Consider the following 10,629-nt stretch of genomic DNA (forward strand, 5'->3'; position numbering starts at 1 on the left):
AAAAAAAAAACTGTAAAAATTAAGCTTGGATCTTCACAGATTCAAAAATATAATACAAGAGAAGACATAGCAAAATAATGACAGTCAGTTTTGTATTATTATTTAAAAGTGATCATCCTACAAAAATCCTTAGATAAGTGAACACATTGGCAGCTCATTCCCAGTTTTTAAAAATTTGTCACATGGTACAGTGTTCTCTTAACAGGTTTAACTTTCCATACAGCAAGCAGCACAGTGAGACACAGGTTGACATACAAGGGTTGTGCCCTCCTCCTTCTGTTTTTCTTCTTCCCCCATTATGAAAAGAGGGAAATGTAGATATGGCACAACAAGAGCACACAGCCGACTGAACATAGATACCTTGTTTACACTAAAGTGGCAATACATAGAAGGAAGATAATAATAAAAATGAGTGTTGCAAGAATGATCCAGCCATCTGGTGGCATATGTTTTGTAAAGGAGCCATTTGTGCCGTTATTGAATTTCAAACCCCCACAATATCTTCACTCAAAGATAAACTTTAACAATGGACGATAAAAGAAAAAGCTACAAGGTGAAAAACTTAATAAAACAAGGAGGAATATCAGAGAGGAATACCAGAAGAACAAAAAAGGCACAAAACTCATGCACATATACATGTTAACAAGGTGACATCTAAGAAAATGATGATGAATGTGTCCGGTCTACTTTGTAGCTATCAATCAAAAATATAGGTAAGTACCTGAATTCTACCTACAACTGTGTTTATGAAAATGTATTAGCGGCAAACAATTCTTGCTTACAGAGCTTTAGATTAGTTGAAGAACATAAAACCAAGCTACCATTATGTTAAATAGTGTAAAATGGTAAAAGTCACCCTGTGGTAATGAAAACAATACATACGTCAAAACTCTGATGTAGCCAAGCCATACCCTGCATTCCTCTTTGCAGATAAGAAAAAAAAAAGAAAAAAAAATTTGCAATACCATTTGTAACAGTGAAGTCTTTCCAACAGATCTTATAGCTTGAGACTCATGAAATGTATTGAACAATACAAAAATGACTTTGGATACTATATTTCTCAGACGCACATTCACATATATCTCCAAACACACTTCAAAAGTTCCCCATCACAGTTTCTACATTGGCTTTGGCAGAGTGTGGAACTCAAGTATGCAACAGTAAATACTAATTGAGTGATGGAGAACCACCACTTTTCCAGTTAACTTCAATGTTCCGCCATTTTGTCTGGAGAACTGTCTGAATAGGATTACTTTCAAAAACACATTGTACATCAGATTCAAGAAGAACAGCAGAGCCTTCTTGGTACACCACCTGGCAAAGATTTAGAGAAATGGTAAGAAAAAGAATATCCTAGGAAATTATTGGTGTAAATGCTTAAGATCAGATAAAGATTTTGTCTAACTTACTCGACCATCAGGACATGAGTGAGGTAATCCATTGTAATGGAAAAGGGTAAACACATCTGGGGTAGTTCGCTTTTCATCAGAATAAAATTCATCCATAAAAGCTAACAACAGAATGATCCCTAATCCCTCGGGATCAAGTTTGCGACGCATAATCTCAACACTGCAAAAAGAGAAAAGCAAACAATGGGAACCATGCAGGATAGAAGATACACGAAAAAACTATCTGTAATAGCTTACTATTCAGTTTCAGAAACTAGATTTAATTCATGTAAAACATCCTGCAGAGATGATGATTGAATGAAGTTGTTTCCATCAGGATCGAACCGCTTGAAAACCCGTCTGGCGACTTCACCAGCTGTTTCAGGACTAACTAAACTTTTTTCCCAAGAAAACAAAACTGAAAAACAGAGAGCTTTAACTAGATAATTGAACACACTTTAGAGATGCAATGATATAGCATTGCAATGAAACTTCGATTACCATATAAATTTCGTTTTAAGCTACACCCCAATCAGGAAAAATGGTGTGATTTAGAATCAAATAAATACAGTATATGAGATGTATTATTACCTGTAAGATGAGTTTCACTGCCCACCACCCAGACTGGATGTTTAGGGTTTTTGAAAAAGGATCCGACTTCACAATACCGCAAATGCTCAAACAATGCCAGAAATCCTACTTCATTCTGCTTGATTAAACCACGCAACTCTGTAAAAATTGTTGCTAGTGTTTTACTTGTTGCTAACATAAAATAAAATTGAAAAGAAGAATCAGTGACTACTTACTAAGACCTCCAACATCCTGTTCATGGTCCCAAACATGACCAACTGCTCGGCCTGTTAGCATCAAATTGATGAGAGACTGGTTTCCATACCCGTGAATAATGTCAATAAGTGACTCACTAGGATCAGACATTTCTTCAGAGATTTGATCTATTCCCTGTAAAATTAAGTAAAGATATTGGTATTTAATAATCCACATCTACTAAACTTTAAAAGTAGAGTATGAAGGAACAACATACTCACCTTTGAAAAAATTACTGAGTACAGTAAAAGTAAAACACCATAAGTATTTTGTAACATAGATATTCTGTCATTATAAAAGGCCTCTACAGCAGCAATGTTATCTACTGTCAAGACTCTGTAAAGACACAAAATTAATGTAAAACTAAGAGACAGAATCTGAACAGAGTAAAACTATTACTAAACCTTAACACAGACCTCAATTGGGAATGAAATTCATCGGGTGAAAGATTTTGCCTCAAACTTATAGATGACTCAATCAATCGAAGGTCATCTTTGCTATCGTCATTCATACTGCCATTGGTCAAACTTGAATTTGGAGCAGGATTTTCACAGCTTTTCTCAGGATCATCACTATCTTCTACACTACACAATTCAAACAGTTGGAATTTGGTATCAGCTTCTTCTTTTACTTGACTTAATATGTCACAGACAGCTTTAACCAGCAGCTCATTGCATTTTTCAGACCCTGCCTAGTGAGAAAAATAGAGGACATATTACCAAGGTATCACTATGAATTGAAAAAAAACTAAAGGAATAGAAGTTAATATAATTTTTTGTACATACTTGTCTCCATTCTTCAAGGGAAGCTGTTTCCAATAGAGTCTTGATGATAAACGCCTGAACAGGTGCAAGTACAGCACAGGGACCTCCTTCACACTGCAGAAGTGCGGTAGGTTCCTCGTTGCTGAAATGGAATCCTGAAAGTACAAGATCAGGATGTTATGGTCATGCTTGAAGAAATTCACTATAAGAACATGTTAATATCATCAATGAAATAATAGTTAACCAACACATTACATTGCATTTGTTTAGAAAAGGCAAACAATAAGTTTAGATGTTGCTCAGAATTAAGCAAGATTAAGGTTAGGTAATTTATTCACGACAGTGGTAGAAATAAAAATATAACGTTTGACAACGCATGCAACCTAAAATCTTAAAGAAAAGTTGTAATACAAATCTGATCCGACATAATAGCTCCAAAATAAATCATACTGGTGAGATGATTGTTGATCAAAATGAGGGGAAAATGTCCCAGTTCCTGAACTCACCTTGGGCCCACCTCCGAAAGACATCTATCTTTACTGATGGTCCCCATAAAATATTACTTATGTCCTGAACTTCCTTACAAACTACAGACGGGGTTTTCTTGTCCATTTTCATGAGGATTAAATTATTGGACCTCAACAAACACCACTCCTGTCATATTTGTTTACAACGCCATTTTATAAGCGCCTTGTAGCAGCCTCCAATCCAATCATTCATTTTCAGAGACGGAAGCGGATGATGGGAGATACAGTGACAGCTACTCATGACGTTGAACGCCGTGAGGAGTGTGGTGGGGGTAGTGGTAAAGTGAAGGGTTGAGAAAGAATGGAGGGACGGATTTTGGATAGTTTTGGTGAGTACAAAAACTTTACTCTCCTTTCACTCTAAATTCATTGAGCCTACACACGTAAGCAAAGACAATTAAGTGGCCTACGTAACCTGTTCTTCTCTCTTATCGGTTGCGCAGCCTTTTTATATTTTATATTTTACTAAATTCAGACAAGGTAGGGAGGGAAGTTCCCTTGTCAAGTTGCTGTGTTGATGAATGAATGTGGTCAACACATGTTGACATGGGACCTTGATGACAATGAAATCCCATTAACGCGATTGTAACATCTCTGAATTTGGGTTTAAATTGGATGCCTCCATTAGTTGTAAAGAAAGGAAACAATTAAAAATATTTTTCTTCCATGAGATTTGACATGTTTATTGAATAGGAATGTGGAAATCAATAGAAGTGTAAAAAGTTGTATCCTATAGATAGCCTCAGGCAAGATATAATATCACAGAATGCTATAGTAGACAAGAAATTGCAATTGCACAGCTGCAAAGCAAATTAGATAGATAATTCATCAGTTAAAAATCAGAAGATTAGATCATAGTTCATTAACAGCAATTATATTCTTCACACTATTGTGACGTAAATTTACAGGCTTCAAGATTCTTTAAAAATATCATAGAAAAATGGAGAATCTCCTGATTTGTACGATCGTAATGGAAGGTCATAATGCAGTGGAAAAGGTGCATAGGTTTCACTTTTTCCAGTGCCACACTTGCTCTTTGCTTCCTTTAAAATATTGGTGTTTTCTAAATTGAATACATTGTCCTCAACCTGCAAAAAAAATGAATGCAAGTGCATATAAGCAATAGACCAACAACAAGAACAATTTGGAGTCTGAAATATGACTCACAAGGAGCTTTGGAAGAAAAAGCACGCCTGCTTCATAAGACAAAATACGTAAGCCCCGGCCAGGCAAAGTAGTTTTCGTTTCAGTTCCCCACGCTGCTTTCGACAAATTTGCAGATGTCAGTAAAAACCAAGAAAGGTAAGAATTGCATGGGGATACTCTTGCATAAGACTTGATATGTGGCATGGCACGAGTCCTAAACCGGCAATTACTCTGCCACTGACTGTAAACACAACGAAAATGTAAATTTGCTTCAATGCAACTCATTCACACAATAAGTATATAGAGTGTACAGTAACTTTTTTGTTATTATATTTTTAAAGATGTACTTACTGTAAATAATTTGTTAACCAAAGCTGCTTCTCATGAACTTTTTTTTGGTAGGGCAAACATGCTCCTCCAAGTAAACCATCATGGCTTTCCTTAACATTGTCCAAAGTTGGGTATATCTTATCAGGGAAATGAGTATGGCAAGAATGTGAGAAAAAATTGGATAAGGTTATTAATTTCATGTGAGTTCCATGAATACCTACCAATTTTATTGAGGGTCCTTCTAAAGGTTTTGAGGGGGCACTCATACTAGCTCTCAATTCACCACAAACCCATGAGTTAGGATCTGGTCCCAGTGAACCAATAGAAGAGAATTGACCTACTATTGGCCACTTGCTCCACGGTACTTGAGGTTGTTTTGGATCAGTTACATAGCTTTTTAGTAATGAGCTGAGGCGACTATGGCCCCACAAATGAAAGTCTGGCCCAAAATGTGTTCCAGGTACTGACGCAACTAAAAAGACTCTGGAAATTCAGAAAATACTCAAAGTAGTGTATTTCAAAATGACAAATATTATTTGAGGAAATTATTTTGAATCCAATGTAATTACCGAACAGATGTAAAATCTGTGCGATGAATCCGGCCAATCCATTCTTGAAGCTGAGGCAAACGATAGGCACTGAGATAACGCAAAAGGTCGGCCTTAAATTGAGTGGGTGACTCTCCTGCCAATGTATCAGCACCAGGAGGTAGAGGAGGCAACTTTGGACTAACCCATAACCTGGCACAAAATTCTTCATATAAATTTTTTATCTGGCTAGAAAGGAGTTAAGTTAGTTATATGAATTTTGGCATGTGTAGACATACCCTTGAGTTCGGTTCTCCCAATCAGATGCAACAAGATTTGCAGTGGAGACTATGACTCTGATGCTATTGTCTTTGTAGGCTAGCACAGACATTTTCCTGGAGAATTAAATAACACTTCAAAAGGACATTTTCTACCTCAATCAATATGTTCTTTAAAGAAAGTAGGTACTGACGTGTGGTGATGCCCAAATGCAGTGGGAGGCTTGACTTTTACAGCTGTCACGTTACTTGGCAATTTCTTTCCCTCCTTTAAATCATCATCCTCCACTCCATACAGCAGTGTCAATGGTTTAAACCTAAGAGGAAGATTAATACAGTAAAACTCTCTTCAGATAAAATGAGAGGTGCATGTTCTTGAAGGAAAGATTTGGTACCTGTTCCCAGTGTAAAAATACTGAGCTAGAAGCCATCCAAGCTCAACCATGAAATTAATTTGTAAAGAAGACTGCAATTCTCCAAAACCTGGGTCCAACAGCTCTGTTTAAATATAGAAAAAAATAAAAATTTCAGGAAAAAATAAATCTGTGAGTGAGAAAAAAGCCATTGAAAAGTACAAACCTGTAAAAGTTATTGTTAATGGTTCTTTATGAGTTGCACTTGAATCTGCTATAGCAGTAAGAAAGAAGAAGTAAGGGGCAGAGGCATCAAGCTTAGCCTGAACATCTCCATGATGCTTTGTTGCCTCTTGCATCATTTTCGCCATGGCAGAACTGTTGTTTCCAGATCCTTCCTTTCCTTTGGAAGAGTCCTCACTCATTTTACTCGAGTGCCCAGTGGAAACTAATGAAAAGATTAATCTTGAAATTTGATGGTAAATACAATGACACAATAGAGAATTTAGACTCACCATCATTAGCAGATGTACGGCTCTGTTGTGGTTTGCAATCATTAGTAGCATTTTGCGAAACTAAACTAGGTTTTAAGCTGTCATCTTTAGAGGCTGCAGTACATCTAAGTTTTCTAACAATTTTCAATTGCTCTAGCACAATGCTAGGAGCAGTTCTCTTTAATTCTACATCGAGGTCTGGTGGGAGAGTCTTTTCATCGTGCCATCTAAGAACTATTTCATTTACTAGAACAAAGAGAAAGTTTTGTTCAAATAACATAGATACCATCGTGCGTTATATTTTAACTACTAAAAAAATTATACTTGAAAAAAGATTTTTTTTTATTTCTTACAGTGTGAATGATCAAACTCGACAAAGTGATTTGGGTTTTTTCTGTAACATTTCAGGCCAAATTGACATTCTTGATGGCTCTTTTTAACTGATGACAGATTTTCTCCTAAAAAACAAATGTATATCAAAATTTCTCTTTCCTTCATATTTTCTAACAAATTGAGTTATTTCAAGTATGACCACTGATAACTGAGAAACATCCAATTTGAATTTGTTATTAATGCATATTTTTAAGGTTACCGATCAAACCTAACACTGTACGTTAATGGTTAGAAAATTAAATACCGGCATCAGATGGACGCTTTCCTGGCCGATTAGACGTCATTTGGCTGTAACAGTCTAAAATTTTCTCTAAAAATCGAGGTCTTCCCGAAGTTTTGTAAGATTTCGTTTTGACGTAGACGGCCGTGGTGCAATCTGCGATGTTTTGAATCAGCCGGTCGCTCGCTCATTCAAAATAGACAAAAAAGATGGGAAACTATTTCGGCGCGTAAATTTAAAATCCACGGCAGAAGTGACTATTTGAAATCTTGAATTACGGCCATTTACATTTTCTTTCGAATAATATGCCGTGCAGTAATTCGATGGGTTCGAGAGAAGATAACGCCTCATATCCTTATTTTGACTATCCAAATCCAGAACACTCGATTGCGCCCTGCCCCGCGCCCTGCCCCGCGCCCTGCCCCGCCCAGCTTGCTTGCAGGCGCCTTGTTGGAAAAGGTTGGGGGGTGGGGTTGGGTGGGGTGGCGACAGTCTGACTTCCGATGCCCCGCGGGGGGCGTCGCTACAACGCATAATGGCTTTGTCTAGTGGCGATCCATTACCAGCGGCGGGGTGCTCGGAGTGGCTCGGCCCGGACCGTGATCTGACCGTGGCGAGAAGGACCAGCAAAGTCTCCGTTTGCCCCCCCCCCCTTCCTCCTCACCGCTTAGTCCGCTTAGTCCCTCCATCCACCCCCACCCCTACCCTAACCCCTTCTTCCCCCTCCCCCATTCCTCATCTTTCACGCGGGTCGCACGTCACCGTACGTCACACTGTCACACACGTAACAATAAACTGCGCCCCTTCCTTTTCATACCCCCATAATGACATCTGCTCCTTATCCACGAACACCCTTCCGTCAGCCACCCACCCCAGTCTGCTCCTGTGGAGCACGCTGAGCACAGAGAACCATGGACGCCTGTGAGGTAGGCACCCGTGCGACACCCGTGCGCAGGGTGGTGCCTATGCCTACCCCGGCGGGCGCTCTCCGCGCGCGGAGGAGCAGCCGAAGCAGCGCAGCTAGCGCAGAGCGCAGCAGTGCGTCGCGTAGCGCCACCCATATCCGCGCCATTGGCCGGCCATGGGCATGGGCCAGGCTGGCCGGCGCCAGGGAAGTTCGCGCGAGTGGGGGAAGGACCAGCGGGTCTCGGCGCTGCCTGGGGTGCCCAAGCCCCAAGCTGGCCTCCCGGCTCCCTGTCACTCCGCCACTGCAGCCGCCCGGAGCAGCAGCGACCGCCTGCGACCGACCCGCTCAAGGAGCGTTCCACGACTCCACGTGCTTGCACTGCCTGGCCCGAGGCCTAGCCTCGTGTGGGGCTGAAGCCCCGGCTGAAGCTGAACAGAGACTCGTTTGATGCCCAGCCGAGTCCGAGCCATGTGGCTGGTGCGGTCCGTGCTGCTCGCCGTGCTGGTGCTCGCGCACGGCGCGGCTGCTGAGACGGAGGAGGCCTGCGAGACGCTGCCGTCCGAGATACACATCGTCAAAGGTCAGCAACTGAAGTTTGAGGTATAGACACCTCTGCTCATTCCAGGGAGTATGTCTCATGTTTCACATACTGTCAGCAGACTCGCGCCCCAGTAAAACAAAGGGAGAACGTCGCATCTTTCAAGAGTGATTAATTTTTAATTAATTAAGACGCTCAACGGCGGCACCTAAGTCAGAAAATCCTCTACACCCCGGGCCCGGGCAAGGTGCTACGTCCTCCCCTTGTTTTACCAGTCCACGCTTGGGGTCTGCCATTGAGCGTGAAACTAAGCCCCACAGTCGGTCTGCGTACTAATAACGCACATGTCACCCTTTGCTGCGTAGAGGAGTTCGACGAGCTGGGGCGTCTGTCAAGAACCTGCAACGGTGACATCGCAGTCAACAAATGTGAAGGCGCATGCAGCTCGCAGGTCCAGCCCAGCGTCATCACCCCCACCGGTTTCCTCAAGGTATCTATGACACGAAACCCAGCGTGTTGTTCCAAGTTTTGAGAGCATTTCCTCATTTTGCCCTCGTCTTACCAGGAGTGCTATTGCTGCCGAGAGAGCTTCCTCCGGGAGCGGGTCGTGTCGCTGACCCACTGCTACGACCCAGACGGCGCGCGCCTCACGGCCGAGGGCCGCCACTCCATGGAGGTGAAGTTGCGCGAGCCCGCGGACTGTCGTTGCGCCAAGTGCGGCGACTACTCACGCTAGGAGCCGGCCCACTGGGCCACTCGAGGGCTGGCTTAGTTTGACTTCCATCTCTTAAACACATGAGTTGAGTTCGAAAGGCTAAAGAACCAACCCGCGTGGCGAGGACAGTTCAAAGGAATGGGGAGAAGGGGCAATGAGTTCGGCCTAAGCCAAACCCTACCATTCTGAGCACTCTGTAACTTTCTGTCGAGGAATCGGTTCATGCATGGTTCCAATATATCGATTCCTTTCTTTATGGTTTTTTGTTTGTAAAATACTAATCCATGTCACGACCTAACTTCAATGTATTATTGCCAGAAAATATGAATCTCGTTGTGGCAGAAAGTTTGTCGCTTTGTGTGTGCGTGCGCGTGTGTATAAGCCACCCGGACCAGCTCCTCCCACCCACCCTTTTCTTCCCCTATTATCCGGCCTCGCAATTCCTCTCCAGAATGAAGATCAGAGGAGAATGAGGCTTTCGCACGCCAGGACTCGCCCTTGACCACACAACACAGCCGCAAGACACGAAATGTGAAAGGAAGAACTGTCTCACGATTTGTCTTTCCTTAAAATGAGGGATGGGGAAAATGTCGATTTTATTTATGTTCTGTACTTACACAAAACATCTACTTTGTTAATTATTTTGTATTTATCATTTTTTAAACTGTCTGAATATATGTCATTGGTTTTGTAATGATAAAAATAGACCAGATGCACAACTGCCTGTATGTCAACCATTATTTGCTGCACAAAATTTAGTTTTATGCCAAACAGTTTGGTGTAAATATTGTTTTAAACATTCAAAAATTGGGTCAGCTTTCTTTGAATAAAACACGCATCATCTTGTTCTAGAAAGAGTTTTCTTAACCTTTCCTGATTATCTAATCATCACCACTGCTTTCCGGAAATTTCAACACAAGAAAGTTCATACTGTTGGAGTCTTAAGACAGTTCTTTCACGTGTGCGTTATTGTACGCCAACTGTGCTACCACCGACGTACACTTGTACACCACGACGGAACGCCAAAGGTGTGCCCTTTTTCCAAACGCCCATCTTGGCTCATCGTGTGGTCACAGATAAAATCCACAAGCCACGACCAACACTCGAACCTACTGAATCACATGAATGGTGCAACAGGCGAAGGTGCGAGGTGGTCGCGTAGAGTAAACGATCCCAGAACGTTCTCTTGCCCGCTTGTCGCCTAAACGCGAAGCGCCCCCCCCC

At 41.6% G+C, this 10,629-nt stretch overlaps 3 protein-coding genes across 3 annotated transcripts; 1 reads left to right on the plus strand and 2 right to left on the minus strand.

The window, feature by feature from the left end:
• Positions 1-1,039: 1,039 nt before the first annotated feature.
• On the minus strand, positions 1,040-3,685 carry LOC113207901 (ubiquitin carboxyl-terminal hydrolase MINDY-3 homolog). Its single transcript, XM_026424653.2, has 9 exons — positions 3,484-3,685; positions 2,999-3,132; positions 2,630-2,904; positions 2,435-2,549; positions 2,195-2,348; positions 1,980-2,117; positions 1,647-1,806; positions 1,410-1,569; positions 1,040-1,314 (listed from the first exon to the last, which is right to left on the minus strand). Exons 1-9 carry the CDS (start codon positions 3,593-3,595, stop codon positions 1,168-1,170), a joined length of 1,395 nt encoding a protein of 464 aa, XP_026280438.1. The 5' UTR covers positions 3,596-3,685; the 3' UTR covers positions 1,040-1,167.
• Positions 3,686-3,750: 65 nt separating this feature from the next.
• Positions 3,751-10,251, plus strand: LOC113207903 (partner of bursicon). Its single transcript, XM_026424660.2, has 4 exons — positions 3,751-3,833; positions 8,109-8,732; positions 9,056-9,180; positions 9,256-10,251. The coding sequence occupies exons 2-4, from the start codon at positions 8,600-8,602 to the stop codon at positions 9,424-9,426; spliced, it is 429 nt and encodes a 142-aa protein (XP_026280445.1). The 5' UTR covers positions 3,751-3,833; positions 8,109-8,599; the 3' UTR covers positions 9,427-10,251.
• Positions 3,950-7,567, minus strand: LOC113207899 (probable tyrosyl-DNA phosphodiesterase). Its single transcript, XM_026424651.2, has 12 exons — positions 7,270-7,567; positions 6,986-7,090; positions 6,654-6,878; positions 6,365-6,586; positions 6,181-6,283; positions 5,980-6,102; positions 5,807-5,902; positions 5,550-5,720; positions 5,202-5,463; positions 5,002-5,117; positions 4,672-4,891; positions 3,950-4,592 (listed from the first exon to the last, which is right to left on the minus strand). The coding sequence occupies exons 1-12, from the start codon at positions 7,307-7,309 to the stop codon at positions 4,416-4,418; spliced, it is 1,860 nt and encodes a 619-aa protein (XP_026280436.2). The 5' UTR covers positions 7,310-7,567; the 3' UTR covers positions 3,950-4,415.
• Positions 10,252-10,629: the final 378 nt, after the last annotated feature.

The sequence above is a fragment of the Frankliniella occidentalis genome, unplaced genomic scaffold, assembly GCF_000697945.3.
Source record: "Frankliniella occidentalis isolate FOCC.00 unplaced genomic scaffold, Focc_3.1 Scaffold47, whole genome shotgun sequence".
Classification (NCBI taxonomy): Eukaryota; Metazoa; Arthropoda; class Insecta; order Thysanoptera; family Thripidae; genus Frankliniella; species Frankliniella occidentalis.